Genomic DNA, 16,119 nt, shown 5'->3' on the forward strand with positions numbered 1-16,119 from the left:
GTTTTTCCTCCAAATTAGAACCTGAAAGTGTTGAGGACCTTCAGCATAAAACAAACAATTATTAACCAAAATTGAAAGAAACATAAATTCAACACAAGAGAAAAGAAAATAGAGAAAACATGCACGACACAAGATTGGGTACAATCTCCCCCTATGCATTGGTGAGCACCTATCCCATGCATGTATTTATAATATTAGGTGCTCAACCATGCATGGAGGAAGATTGTACCCAATCTTATGTTGTGCATATTTTCTCTATTTTCTCTTCTCGTATTCAATTCGTGTTTCTTTCAATATTGATTAATGATTATTTGTTTTATGGTGAAAGTCCTCAATAGAAAGTTTGCATAGAAACCAGCCTTTTTTATCTTCAAAATAACTAGTTATTTATTCTACAATGTCAACACAAATTTGTGAACCATTAGGCAAGTGTGAAACCAACTTCTAAAATATCAAGGTCAAGAAGATTCAATATGAGCATACCCAAAAAACTAGTTCACACCAATGCTAGTGTGAAAAGGGATTAATTAGCCTAAGCCTTAAGAAAAGAAGCTTAATCTAATCATTTCCTAGAGCATGGCTTGCCACCACCAAAAAAATCAACACAAGCCTACGACATGTCTCGAATGGTGCCAAAATGCTCCAACAATGCTTGCAAGTCCTCTAAAATGAGAACTAGAGCTCCAAGCTCTTATACAACATCATGATCTTCAAAAAACCTCTTCTCTCTATGTTGGACATAAACCCTCTTCTTCTCAAACAAGCAGATCCTATGCTCAATTCATAATCTCCCTCTATGCTTCCGAGCTCAAGCAAGCCTCCCCATTTAGCAAGCCGTGAGCTTTAGCATCTCTCTCTCTCTCTCTCTCTCTCTCTCTCTCTCTCTCTCTCTCTCTCTCTCTCTCTCTCTCATATCAACTAAAAGGAGTCAATTTAGATGCACAACAAAAGGGAGATGGTGTAGGATATGGAGGCTCAATCCATCTTCTTCTTTATACTTCTCATGCATAGAATGAGTATATCTCAAAGTGGATAGTTCCTTTGACTTTAGGGCACTTATACATAGCATCTTTTTCATTATTTACAAGCATAATATATGACTTAACCAATGACTTATTTCTCAACTTGAGACATCAAATTACAAAAGTATTGACTAGTCGTATTGTGGATATTGACCTTTAAACTCTTAATTAAGGGTAATTGATAACTTAAAAGCCTTCATGCTAATTTATGCACATTGAGGAAAAGATAAATTTTTTCTTAAATTATATTTTTTATTATTTTTGAATTACCCTGGGGATCATTCACTTGTTGCATGCACGAGATTTTAGCAATTTCAAAGATACCTAGAAGGAAAGAGTGTGCTTAAAGTAGCCTTTACGCACTTGTCTAATATTAACCAATTTTTTGTGGTTATTCTCATATTGCATACCCATGAGCCAGTCCAAACGCATCTAAGACATATCGGATCTACTGATGGAGTACAAGTGAGCAACAAAGGTACTCGCAAACTCCTCCATGAGTTTAAGACCAAGATCTAGCATTAAGAGCATATGTTTCAAGTTGAAGACCTTTGAGAATAGCTCAGAGATCTCATCACACTAACTAGCAAACCATGTGACATGGATCCACTCATCAAAATATGCACAAGCATAAAATGCTAGTATCCATTCACATAACTAATAGGAGAGTTCAAACAACTATTTTGTTCTAGCAACTTGGATAGCCATTACGTAATTTATTATGTCTATTTCAATGTCTTTCAACTAGTTGTGTATGAAGATAAGTCTCTAAGATGATGCACATGGAAGCATATCAAGGCAAGGATACTACATAAGGAACCTATAGGGAATATTAGGTTTCCATGGGTTATAATTCTCCATAGCTAGTTTTCAAAATTATAAACTAAGTTAGGTTTACATTCTTTGAGCTAGTGCTTGACTTCAAAGAGCTTAGTATATCTATTGGAATTTTTGTGCTATATATGTGTAAATCCTCGATACTACACAATGGACATTCCATGCTATTAAGATCTCATATATGCATACACTCATAGGTTCCATGTTTTCAACCACCCTAATCTTATCAATCGCTCCAACACAAATACAAATTTACCAAAATCGAGAGATGAGAGAAATGAGTTTATTACTCAATTTTCAAATCAAACTAAGTTAGTGGGAGGGGAGAAAACAAACTTGAAAAATGCTTAAAGGGAAAGAGGGTTTTCTTTTTGGTGGGTAGGTGGTGGTGGTGGTGTGTGTGTGTGTGTGTGTGTGGGGGGGGGGGGGGGGGGGGGGGGGGATTATGAACCTTCACGGGACTTCAAGTCATAACTTGTCATGAGGCACAAAAAGGCACAGTGAAATTGCACACAATATATATCAATAAGGAATCTTTGTATTCATGATAACGAAAGATACAACATTGAGGCACATCTCAGGACTACACCCTCATGACGCCGCACATGTGAGGCTTCACCATTGAGTATAGGGAATCACACGTAGAGTGGAAACCAAGCTGAGCTCAGCGTCACTATTACTCCCTATATAGGTGTTTCTAGCTCCAATGCCATGGTACAAAGCCCATACCCTTATACTCACCCCCACTTAATGAATTGTTGTCCTCAATAATCTAAGGGTGATTTCTTGACTCATTCCAGAGTCTTAACACAGCTTATGCTATCAAGCTTGTCAGTGTCTACTAGTCTAGGACTCACTCATTAGCGCGGTCTTAACGTAGCATTTTCTATCAAGCCGGTTATTAGTGTCTGCCACACTACGACTTGGGGGTCTTAACACAGCTTATCCTATCAAGCTGGCCAGGTCTACCCATTTAGACTTAGTTATTTTCATTCTTTTTCATTCAAGTCCACCCTCAACTCAATTACATTTGAGGAGTGGATGCTTCATAGTCCTAACTTGAGGTGGCTTGGCACTTATGGCTTTGCATGCCAAGATTTGTAGGCACAATCCCAAGTTGTCACGCTGTTGGGGTCAAGGCGTGGTGGTGTGGTTGTTGCCATGTTGTGCCATGCCTTAAGGGAGGCAGTCCATTGATTGCTCCTTGCACCATTCCTCCCTTTCTATGTGTTGTCACCTTGAGCCTTGGGGATTTGTGTCTCTTGGTTCATTTGCCAAGACACCTTGCCCTCATCACCAAGTCAAGAACTTGGGATGTTTTCCTTGGCCTCCTTGCCAGATCTTTCTTGCTTGCTTTGAACGTAAACAAGTCAGTTGGTTTAGTTTGCCTTCTCAAATGGAAGGTGCAGTCTTGGTGCATGGCACCTCTTTGGCTCTTCTTAGCCTCATTTGGAGTTGAGGTTCTTGGCGGGGAATGGACTAAGCCATCACACTTAGACCAGATTTTGTTTTGTGGAAGTACAGGTATCATTGAAGCTCTTGGGGTGACGGCCATATGTGTGGTACTTGGTGTGTCACGGATCCATAGGATTGGAATGCCAACTCCTTGGATTGCTTGTGGTCTAAATGCTAAGATCTCAATCCTTATGAGCATTGAGTATGGTCCCAATGGGTTCCATAGTCCAAAGACATTCACCTGAAAAGTGAGTTGGAGAGTTCTCCAAGGCTTAACTAGCAAGGTTTGCTTCAATGGCACTAAGTTACCTTGATTGGACCATATTGGGAGCATTCCCTCATGCTCTCCCTTCTTTGAGATTTTGTCCTCTGACTCGTTCTATCCAAGCTCATAAGGGTTTGCCTCATCAAGCTCAAAGGCTTAGCCAATGACTCCATTTTTGAAGTGCACTTGGTTCCTACTTTGATCTGAGTTGGCTAGGATGGGATGTGGCCTTGGATCACAAGCTTGGTTTGCTTCGTCCTTAGCCACGAGTTGAGCTTTGGGGGGTTTTGGAGGCATCTTCATTCTCATCTCTCATATTGGCTCTAGCGGCCTGCCTTCATTTCTTGGCATTTGGTTTTGCTTTCTTCTTCGTCTCATTCTCATTCTCTTCCTTCTCTATCTTTTGCTCTTCTTCTTCCTTCTTGTCTTCTATCTTTTCTTCTTTGGTCTTCCTACCTTGATCTATCTTTTCTTGCTCTCCTTGCTCTAGCCTATCTTTTTTCATTGGCTTCCTAGCTCTCCATACTTGTTCTTTCAACTTGCTTTTTTCATCTTTTTTTTCTTAATCAATCTTTTTCTTAACTTTCTTCTTCTTGTTTTCTTCTATCATGGTCAAGCTTTTCTTTCTCTTCTAGCTTCTTGCTAGCTAACTCTACTTGATCTTCTATCTCTTTTCTTCTATTTTCTTGTCTCATCTTTTCCTTGATCTTCTCTATGGCTCGAGCTAACAAATATTTTCTTCTTCTTTCCTATCATCTTCTTCTATATCATCCCATATCTACATGATTCTCTCCTTCAACCCTTGTCCTAGACTATCATCATTGAACTATGAGGGTTTGGTTGGTTGTTGGGGTTAGGGTTGTCGAGGTCAAGGTGTTCCAAGATCTAGGCTGGGCTCCTCCTCCCCCTTTTCTTCTTTCTTCTCTTCTGGTTCCTCTCTTCTTTCTTTTCCTTCACCTATATCATCATCTAAAATAGAAGTGTTGGCTCCATGTAGCGGATGCCCTACCCCATGTGCTTTCGCCCTTCCATTCTCATCTTCTAATTCTATCTCTTCATCTTTTTCTTCATCAAAGGCATCCCATGTCTCACAAGAGGATGCCAACCTGGCCTCACCCTCAATCTCAATAGGTGGAGGTGTTCCAAGATCAAGATCGAGCTCATCCTCCCCCTTCTCTTCTTCTGAAACTGGTTCTTCTTTCAACTGGGCCATAACATGTGGATGCAATGGTTCATCCCTTTGACATGTCCACCTTGCTTCATCTTCTTTTCTGTATCCTAACTAAATCATAATATTTTCTACCTTTGAACAGACATCCACTTTCCATCCTTCTACTTTTACATAATATTTCATCATTTCTTCTTCTCCTTGAATACCTTCGGGGGGCATTCTTCAGGATAGGGGTAGTCGGTGTAGAGATATTCTCCTTCTGGGTGGTAGTCAATGGAAACATCTTTAGGGTAGTCGTATCCATCTCCTTCAAGAGTCAATTTGTTATAGAGGTATTGGTCTTCAGGGCAACCTTCTTGGTAGTAGTCGGGGTAGTAGCCATTGGCTCCTGCTCGTTGGGAACAAGGTGTTCCAAGATCTGGATTGAGCTCATCCTCCCCTTGGTCTTCATCTTCAACTTCACCTAACCATAGTTCTTCTTTTTCTTTCACCTATTTCCCCTTTTCTTGGCTCCATATTCCTTCTTTGGTTGGCTTCATTCCATTCTTCAACTCTTGGACTCTTTGAGACCGCATCTACTTCAAGTATGGTTCGGCCCTCTCTTTGGCTCCTGCAGCTCCAGAGGCAATCTCCCAATCCCACCTCAGCATGATTTTCTCTTGTAATTCCGTGTCAAGGTCTCGGGCCATCTTCATTTGCCACAATTCGGCTCTCTCTCCCACCATGATCAACTAGTAGTCAACCTCTTCCAAGTCTTCATCCAACTCTTTAGCCTTCTCTTTGAGATTGTGCAACACATCTGCTCTTTGTTGGGTCTTCCTTAGCACTTTGATGGTCTTTTTCATCTACTTGATCAGTTTGAGCTATAGCTCTTTCTTCTTGTATGTGATTTTGAGCCAGTGACATAGCTCCTCTTCCTCTTCAAAGAAAGTGTCCTCCCATAATCTCATCTCTCTCCAAGACATTTTGAATGGTATGCCACACGTCCCTATCAGGCCACGGCTCCCTCTCAAATTTGTTGGCACATCAGGTTCTCTTCCAATTTTTAGCAAGTAACACACTCGGGAGGGCATCATGACATGGGGCATCGCGCCATGTTGTGTCACGTCATGTCATGTCAGGGTCATCACGTCACATTGCGTGATGTCTTATGGTAGGATCTCCTCTGTGTCCATGAGCCTACTATGCTCTGCACTAGAGTTGCTCCGATACCAAGTGTATGGACCTTCACAAGACTTCAAGTCATAACCTGTCATGAGGCACAAAAAGGCACAGCGGAATTGCACACAAGATATATCAATAAGGAATCTTTCTATTCATGATATCAAAAGATACAACATTGAGGCCCATCTCAGGACTACATCTTCGTGATGCCGCAAATGTGAGGGTTCACCACTGAGTATAGGGAATCACACGGAGTGGAAACCAAGCTGAGCTCAAAGTCACTACTACTCCCTATATAGGTGTTTCTAGCTCCAACGCCATGGTATAGCTACAAAGCCCATACCCTTACACTCAAGTATTACGAACCTACACGGGACTTCAAGTCATAACTTGTCATGAGGCACAAAAAGGCACAGCAAAATGGCACATAAGATATATCAATAAGGAATCTTTGTATACATGATATGGAAAGATACAACATTGAGCCACATCTCAGGACTACACCCTCGTGATGCACATGTGAGGGTTCACCACGGCTCCCTCTCAACTTTGTTGGCACATCAGGTTCTCTTCCAATTATTAGCAAGTAACACACCCAGGAGGGCATCACAGCGTGGGGCATCACGCCATGTTGTGTCACGTCATGTCATGTCAGGGTCATCACATCACATTGCGTGATGTGTTATGGTAGGATCTCCTCTGCATCCGTGAGCCTACTCCCCTCTCCAGTTAGTATGCTCTACGCTAGAGTTGCTCCGATACCAAGTGTATGGACCTTCACAGGACTTCAAGTCATAACATGTCATGAGGCACAAAAAGGCACAGCAGAATTGCACACAAGATATATCAATAAGGAATCTTTCTATTCATGATATCAAAAGATACGACATTGAGGCACATCTCAGGACTACACCTTCATGATGCCGCACATGTGAGGGTTCACCACTGAGTATAGGGAATCACAAGGAGTGGAAACCAAGATGACCTCAAAGTCACTACTACTCCCTATATAGGTGTTTCTAGCTCCAACGCCATGGTATAGCTACAAAGCCCATACCCTTACACTCAAGTGTTACGAACCTACATGGGACTTCAAGTCATAACCTGTCATGAGACACAAAAAGGCACAGCAAAATGGCACACAAGATATATCAATAAGGAATCTTTGTATTCATGATATTAAAAGATACAACATTGAGCCACATCTCAGGACTACACCCTCGTGATGCACATGTGAGGGTTCACCACTAAGTTTAGGGAATCACGCGTAGTAGAGTGGAAACCAAGTTGAGCTCGGAGTCACTACTACTCCCTATATAAGTGTTTGTGGCTCCAATGCCATGGTATAGCTACAAAGCCCATACCCTACGGGGTTGGGGGGGGGGGGGAGGGGCACACATTCTATTAAAATAAAGCAAGGTGCAAAAATATCTACTTCAAAAATATGTTATTTTATACTAGAAAAATAAATGATTATATAAAGTTGTCACATTAGCATGCTTGCACTTCATTAAACACGTGTGCTTAGAAAAATTAAATTGCAACAATAAATATATTAAATGTGGCACATTTTACACTAGTGCTGACCATGTTTCAATAATACGTATGAATGTTATTATTAATGAGATATATGCCAATTAGTAAGTAGAAGTACCTAAGAAGCCCTCCCAAGTCAAGCTTATTAAAATTATGTTTATGGTATAAAATAATAATAATAACTAGTCTAATGGATAGTCACTTAACAATCAAGCGCACTTGAGTGATCACACTGCCAAGATGGATGACCTCCTGGGAAGTTTTCTTAACAAGTGAGCAATGGCTTCTCACAAGCAACCAATAGTGCTAGCAAAGACTTCATAGCCCATTGCCAAGTATAGCAAGCCCAAGATGCTAAGGTTTATGCCTTGGTCACACTGTAGCCTTTTTCTCATGAGGGCCAAGATGTATTCCCCTTTCTAGTGGAGTGCTAGTTCCATGGTCGTGAGCCTTGAAGGGATGCCACGATCCAAGTGGATAGTAACTTGGCAATTAAGTGCACTTGAGTGATGATACTACCAGGATGGGTGATCTTTCAAGAAGCTTTTTTAAAAGTGAGCAGTGGCTTCTCTCGTGCAACCAACAATGCCACAAGAAGGCCTTCGTAGCCCATTGTTAAGTATTCTATTAATGCTCAAAGGATATATAGATACAAAGATACAACATTTTCCTCTCATGCGCACGTACACAATATAACAAATGTGTCATATCTATATAATGAGTACATGACATAAACAATTTCATCACATCTACATAATGGACAACTTACAACTCATCACACAATTTCAAAAAGTCCTAAATTGATAGCATCTGGGGATATATGTGTCACCCTCTCCCTTTGTAACCTCTTATAAACCTTCAATAGCTTCTCATGTTATCAATGTGTTCATGTAGCTCTTGAAATCATAACTCTACCTAAATGTTATTGTATATACTGACACAAATATATACTTGGATGGTAGTATCTCTTTCAATGTGCTATTTAAATTAAATAAAGTACCTTGCTTATATCCTTGTATTTGCTCGTAATACACATAATGGAAGGAGTAGCATCACTATAACAATCAATAATTAGCAATTAGCAACCATTAAATGTCGCAATAAAGGGACACTATTGTCCAAACTCCTTTCCAACCTCACCAATATATATATATATATATATATATATATATATATATATATATATCAAAAAGTCATTGCACATTGAGCTTCAAGGGAATCCAACCCCAACCCCAAATAAATCACAAGAAGACTTACAAGCACAAGAGAGAGTTGTTATGTTGGGTACAACAAGGACAATAGGGTAGTAGGCACTTTGACTCATTGCTAAGGGCTTGGATGTGTTTTTGCACGTGCACATGTGCGTGCATGTGCTTGTCCTAGTGCAAGCTTCTTGCTATTAATATCCTCCCAATTCCAATGGGCAACCTCGTCTGGCAAACATCCTCTACGGAAAAAGATGGCAACCACACATCACTCCAAGCTGGACAATGCCATAGCTAGGAAGCTCCTTCGAGTCATCGATGGTAGCACGAAGCACCCATAGGCTAATGAACGAGAGAGAGAGAGAGAGAGAGAGAGAGAGAGAGAGAGAGAGAGAGAGAGATGCATATTAACCCTCCATCCCACACCCACAAACACACAAAGTTGTATCAACATCCTTTTAGATGCCTTAAAAGGCATGTAAGAAAGATGCAATTTTCTTTTAGAATAAATAGTGTTAACCTTCTTAACGTGACTTCTTTCTTACTATGATTTCTTTCTATATAGCCAACTTGCTCAAGTCCCCCCTTGCATGTGCGCTAGACACTTTATTTTTTGGGGAGAGATTGTGTGTGTGAGTGAGAGCGAGAGACTCACCTTATTCTAATTTAAGTATCAAATTGAAGGACGATATTTTAAGAAGTGTTTTTCTTTTCATGTTTGGAAGTGCATGGTTTATTGCCATTTAGTGGAGAGGCTTGGTATTTCTTTCAATTCAATAGTATAGAATAGCAAGCATAATAGGTGCAAGTTTACACGAGGCTTAGTACTTTTCCACCCATGGGAGTGTGTGTGTGTGTGTGTGTGTGTGTGTGTGTGTGTGTGTGGCTTTGGTCTTTTTCCAAATCTAATTATCGAACCAAAGGATAAGATTTCCATAAAGCAGGTTTTTTCTGTGTTTGAAAGTACAAGAGTTTATTGCCAGATGTGAGAGACGCTTAGTATTTCTTTCAATTATATAGTATAGAATTTGATATTTCTTTCAATTCTGTGGTATAGAAAGTAAAATAGATATAAGCTTACATGTACCATTGGCCCAACATATCTTTGTTATCACTTGGCACTAAACATTTCTTTACCAGCATGTTAAATTATTCCCAATTATAGTAATAATAATAATACATTTCTAGTTAGGTCCGTCTTGCATCTACATTATAAATCCATTTTAACCATCGGCACACCACCTCGTTACTATGGTTGTGATGTTACTACCAAGATGGAGAGGAAACAAAAGAATATACTTATCATTGATTTATAATGTTATTCTTGACCTCATGGATAAAGAAGAAACAGAAGGATATACTTATCATTGATTTATAATGTTATTCTTGACCTCATGGATAAAGGAGAAGAAACAGAAGAATATATTTATCATTGATATATAATGTTATTCTTGACCTCATGGATAAAGGAGAAGAAACAGAAGAATATACTTATCATTGATTTATAATGTAATTCTTGACCTCATGATCTCTCTCTCTTATACATTGAAAGCTATAATTCCACATTTCTCTTATGATCATGAATGTCCATTTGGAATGTAACCCTCGAGTGCAAGTTGGAAGTCATAACTAAATTCATGACCAAAATCATACCAAATAGAAAGGAAAAATGGTTGCATCCATCTATTAGTCAACACCGACTGGCAAGACATTTTCGCATGTTCTCTGAAGGTCAAGATTCTTTAGATGAATGCTCCAGTCACTAGCTGGCAGAAAACTCTTAAGAGTGTGCTCTTGGTCCTCTAGGTCTAGAATGTACATTTCGAATGGAACCCTTGAGTGCAGATAGAAGTCTACCTAAATTCATGACTAGAATAATGCATCACAAAAAAACTTAACAGAAATATTAACTTAAATAACTTAGTGCACTCATTATTGTAGCAGTAGAATTATCAAAATACCCTAGAGAAAAGCAGTCCTCATTATCATAATCAACCTTCACAGCAGCTACAGATACTGATCCACGGACCACAACTCCACAATCACTTCCTAATTGCAACATCTTATATCTACAGACCAATAAGCTTGGAGCCAGAATGCAATACCCTCCCCAATGATCAAATTCAATGATGTACCCTCCCCAATGCTCAAATTCAATGATGGGAATCACAAGTCTACAATCACTTGCTATTTGCAACATTTTACAACTACAGACCAACATGCCTCAAACCATGATGCAATCACAATTTTTAACTGTTACAGCCTCAACAACAGCCTGTCAAGGTTCACAGATTCGGCCACACAACAATTCCCTGTTGAAAGGGAAATTTCAGCACATTGCAATAGAAAATAAAACAGGACCGGCCAGAATACCAGAATACCATTCCTAGCCATATTGCTGCTGCCTTCAATCATATCTATTGCATAAGTTTCAGCTGAAATAGAGAATCTACTAGAGATCAATTTCTTCATTCAAGAAGCAGTTGAAAATAAACCAGAGAAAATAATTAAGCTGATACAATTAAATCGTTTGAAGCAGAGGCTACAGCCACGAATTATAACCCACTGACATTCACAACCTTCCACCAACAACTTTCTGGAGTCAGAACTTTAAATTCATCGAAAGAGGCATATCATTAGTTGCAAGTGCAAGGACTCCACTCAATTGAAAAAACTGACTCCCTCAAGGAGGCAAGCCTTAGTGCCGTTGCACAAGTAATAATCAGTCGCAAATACTAAAAACCACACCTACACAGACTGCTATCCATTGGAACTTGATCAACCAATTCTGGCATATACAAACAGGTCTAGGCTGCCAGAGCAGCTTCTTCCTTTCCTACAGTAGGTTTGGGAGCAAATTCTTCTTCCTCTTTTGGAGTGTGAATAGTTACATTGTCAGGCAAAGGAATAGCAGGCCCTTGTTTGCCTTTCGGATCCCAATCCAACATAATCTTAACCTTGATACCCAGCACTCCCTGCAGAAATGAAAGTAAGACTACCACAGAATGTAACAAAGATGCAGAGCAACACCACAAAAAAGAATGAAAACAGACCTGTCGAAGTAAAACATGGCGAACTGCAGAATCAATGTAGAGATTAACTGGGTGACCAGATGCAATCATGTACCCATCCTTAAACTTCATGGACTTAGCTCTCTGAGCTCTGAGTTTGCCACTGACAATGACCTGCACGATTGAGTAATGTTAGAAGGGTACAATTGATCTCTATGAGTCAAAGTTGATGCAGGAAAATCAACATACCTCGCAGCCCTTAGCACCACTTTCCATAATGAATCTCAAAACTCCATAGCAGGCCCTAATGTATTCATACAAGTAAAAATGAGTATGCAATAACCTAACTGGAAAGTGGAGATTAATCAATTAATCTATGAGACTTATGTTCCAAGAGTACCTTCGAACGGCAAGACCACCCAAAAGCTTGTACCGCAAAGACTCCGCTTGGGCAATCGCACAAAGCCCACGGTTGTTGACCTTCTCAGCATAAAGCTCTACAGTTCCTTCAGGGAAATTGAACCTCTTCTGAACTACAGAAGTCAGTTCTCTGATTCTTCGTCCTTTCTCACCTGTATAAACAAAGTGACAATGAACCTACAAATGTTCAGATGGTAGCCCAGCAAAGATACAGATCAAGAAAGAAGGCTTAAGATCATGTATAAGATCACGTATGAATAAACCAAATAGCACAAATTACACTATACACCAAATATGTGCCTTTCTACCACATGGACAAATCACTTAACACCCTCAAATGTCTCCTCCATCAGATAACAAGCTCTTGAGAGCTTTGCTTTTCTAAAAATTCTCATATTCATCCCCAGCTCTTTTAGTCCAAAAAATTGTTAATCCTCCCAACTCCAAGGATTAAACTGCACTTAAGTCCCTCAAATGTTTCCTCCTTCAGAGAACAAGCTCTTGAGAGCTTTGATTTTCTAAAAATTCTCATATTCATCCCCAGCTCTTTTAAGTCCAAAACATTGTTAATCCTCCCAACCCCGAGGATTAAGCTGCACTTAAGTAATATCCATCCCCAGCTCTTTAGTCCAAAAAAGTGCCAATCCTTTTAACTCCAAGGATTAAACTGCACTTATATTATATGCAATAAGTTTGTAAAAGCAGCTCGTCCATGTATTATTGAACCTTCAACCTGAAGACAACACATAATTCACATTGCATACCAACCTATGTTGGAAAAAAACACTTAGCCTTTACCAGCCTGCAAACAATTGTCAGCCTTGCTTAGTAAAACTTCCCACAACTTGAACAATAGTGTCAAGCACATGCAAACTAACCCAAAACAAAGTCGGAAATACAAAAACTCACATTGCACACATCCATGCTGCATTAATTGACCAGTCAATGCGGCAGGTTTAATGTCAAACTTAAGATCCATTCGAAAACTCCATCACTGTCTGCAAGGTTCAATATCCCTCAACTTGAAGAAGGTGATGTAAACTTAATAAACTTAAAACAAAACAATGACTAAACTTTCCCATACTAGAGCCCAGATGACATAACAAGACTTTGCTGCCACGCTCTGTGCCCAGACGACCTAAATCCTCCACTAGCTCACGGTAAAAATTAGGGCATGCAGATGCCTCTCAATAGACTGGATTCTATAGCCACTCGGAACCAGGTATTCAAACGCCCGAGGCTAGATTATGCCGACAATGAACTGTGTTCGCAAGCCTCTCGATATGCTGGATTATAAGGGTCATCAGGCCCCTCTCACTATGGGGGATTGTAACCACCAATGATTTGCCGTTGAGATATCTGCCATTAAGCTTGTGGCTAGCCACTAAAGAATTTAGTATGTACAAATGCCTATCACGAAGTTGTACAATAGCATCCAGGTAGGTAACATCGGTAAGAGAACGAGAGGCGCAAGAAAGGGCAGACTCACCGAGAACATTCTGAGTCCGGGTGGCACGGATGATGATCTCTGTGCGCATGGGAGTGACGCGGACCTCGACGCCCGAGTATCCATCCTCTGCGAGCTCCCTGGTAAGCACCTCGTTCAGCTCGGCGAAGAAAACCCCATCGGCGACGAACTGTCAAGTGCAGGGGAGAAGCCATCAGACACACAGGATGAAAAGATTTCATAGCAAAGCACGGGCGAGGGGATGCAGCAGCGCCGACTGACCTTTCGCTTCTTGCTCATCTGCGTAGCCATGGCCGCGAGTTGGAGGTGCGTCACAGAGATGCAGAAGACACACCCGCGAGCAGGCACGCAATGGGTAAAAGGAAGATACAGGCGTGTTTGCGAGACCTTAATAATGCTGCTGTCTTTCTCGCCCCTACCTCAAAACCCTAACTTTGCAAATCCTTTTGTACGAGAGAAGTTGGACACAGCAATCCTTTTGGGTAGACCATTTGGTTGGACCAAACTTTGGGCTTAACCAAGTTGTGGCTCTTCAATCACTCAGCACGTACGAGTGACAACAATCTCGATCTCCTTATCAATGGCGAGTGAATGGGGCTGCCCAAAAGATGATATGTCGACCTTCCAACCATGTATTACTAACATAGTTGAGGCCACTTATTGATGGCTAATGAAGTGGGCTACCCAAAAGATTGTATAAAACAGCTTCTAAACATGTATCGATGCCAGTAGTTGGGTCTCCTTATCGATGGCCACTTCCTTCGGCTACCGTGCAAAAGATAACATGTCGAACTTATCTTCTCTAGTAAGGATTTGCAATGCTCGGGTTTGGGTATTGAAGTAGCAAACAAATAATCATTGGGACACTTTAACCATTAAGTAGCATGCAATACAAATGACACTAAAAAGTGCACATATTTGTAGCTTGTCACATGATTGTGTCCTTTTCCCCATTGTGTGTAGCAGTTCTACTAGCTCTGTAGGAGGCACACATGCAAAATTTGGGCTAGCATAACCAACTTTGGGCCAATTAATTACTCTACCCAAATAATGTTGCATGTAGCTTCGCTCCTAAGGTTTTGCCAAGCTAGGGTTTGAGAGTTGGCCAAGCAAGACAATATTAAGGCTCTTCACATTCCCATTTACTTATGCCTCCTTTCCATTGTGGCTACGCCTCTACATCATTTCACCCTACATCGTCATGTTAAGCATTTGGATGAACCTAAACTTTATTAGAACTTGAAAAACTATACGGTTTGGGGATCTTGCTAGAAAAAAAATATTACAACTCTTCATGCTCCCATATAGCTTCCTTCTCTTTTTCATCACAAGGAATTCTACCTCATTGTATCCAAATGGTCCTATTGACCTTATACTTCTTGTCTAGTGTTAGGATGAAAGTTGTAACATGAAAACCATGAAGGAAACTAGAAGCTTCCCAATCATGGCTATTGTGGATGTTGGCCAATTATGAAAATGGTTCTTTTTAGTTTTCTTTTGGAACGGGGTGAAGGGGATTCTACATTTTGAAATATTTGATTATGCGAGTCGATAGGCAATATCAATAGGAATTGAGTGGGTTAATTAGTGAAATTTTTGTTTCTAATTCATTATTGTCAAAACACTTTGGAACTATTTATTCTCAAATCTAATATAACTTATCTATCCTAGCCCACAATTTTTACTTCTCTCCTTTAAAGCCAATAGACCAATATATTTGGTGGGTAAAAGGATTGATCATCCTAAAAGCATGTCACTTTTTAGAATTATCCATCAAAGGAAGTCCCTAATGGCTAATGTCCACAATGACTACATAGCCATCTCCTGCTCGACTTCAACACAACCAAGTCTAGTACATGTGTCTACTTGAAATTTTCCCTACATTACAGTTGTCAATTATTGGCTCCTTTGCCCTATCTAGCATATCAAATTTGTCTTGGAGCATCTTTATGAATCCAACACAGTTACAATTGAGGTAACTCTCAAACCTTATGAGTGTGGTACTCGTAATAGAACACAAGACTCGCTAGCCATGGCTTTTGCACTCCCCACATTATGTACCCCAACTATTTATTAGCCACAAATTGGACTTGTCCCTTTCTGCTTTCTTATCGATTGACACCATGCCTTCTAATTTCATTTCCCAATTATTAGCTAGTAGAAAAAGTAGGCCCTTCCCTCTTCTACATTCTTCGGATGGTAAGCATGCATATTCAACTATACAATGTCGATCAGTGACATCATGATTAACTATTTATCATGGGAGCCAAAAAGAGATGAAGTAGGAAGCTTGTACTCTCCCTACAAGTTGCGCTCCTCAACTTTTAAAATGAGGAGGAAGGAAAAGAATGTGGAGAACCATTTATAGACACACACATGCATGCATGGGCTCTCTCTCTCTCTCTCTCTCTCTCTCTCTCTCTCTCTCTCTCTCTCTCTCTCTCTCTCTCTCTCTCTCTCTCTCTCTCTCTCTCTCTCTCTCTCTCTCTCTCTCTCTCTCTCTCTCTCTCTCTCTCTCTCTCTCTCTCTCTCTCTCTCTCTCTCTCTCTCTCTCTCTCTCTCTCT

General features: G+C 40.3%; 1 protein-coding gene across 1 annotated transcript; it reads right to left on the minus strand.

Moving 5' to 3' along the window:
* Positions 1-11,235: 11,235 nt before the first annotated feature.
* On the minus strand, positions 11,236-13,976 carry LOC148017337 (small ribosomal subunit protein uS3x-like). The gene is made up of 6 exons (XM_087662569.1): positions 13,816-13,976; positions 13,576-13,723; positions 12,067-12,238; positions 11,916-11,970; positions 11,709-11,840; positions 11,236-11,630 (listed from the first exon to the last, which is right to left on the minus strand). The coding sequence occupies exons 1-6, from the start codon at positions 13,843-13,845 to the stop codon at positions 11,463-11,465; spliced, it is 705 nt and encodes a 234-aa protein (XP_087518695.1). The 5' UTR covers positions 13,846-13,976; the 3' UTR covers positions 11,236-11,462.
* Positions 13,977-16,119: the final 2,143 nt, after the last annotated feature.

Source organism: Lygodium microphyllum, chromosome 22, assembly GCF_053477565.2.
Source record: "Lygodium microphyllum isolate KBCC chromosome 22, Lygodium_microphyllum_v1.1.10, whole genome shotgun sequence".
Lineage (NCBI taxonomy): Eukaryota > Viridiplantae > Streptophyta > Polypodiopsida > Schizaeales > Lygodiaceae > Lygodium > Lygodium microphyllum.

Coding starts and splice junctions, on each gene's coding strand:
- LOC148017337 (XM_087662569.1), bottom strand. CDS start 13,845: ATGGCTACGCAGATGAGCAAGAAGCGAAAG. Junction 12,239..13,575: donor CCGGACTCAGAATGTTCTCG/GTGAGTCTGCCC, acceptor TTGTTTATACAG/GTGAGAAAGGACGAAGAATC. Junction 11,971..12,066: donor GGTGGTCTTGCCGTTCGAAG/GTACTCTTGGAA, acceptor TGAATACATTAG/GGCCTGCTATGGAGTTTTGA.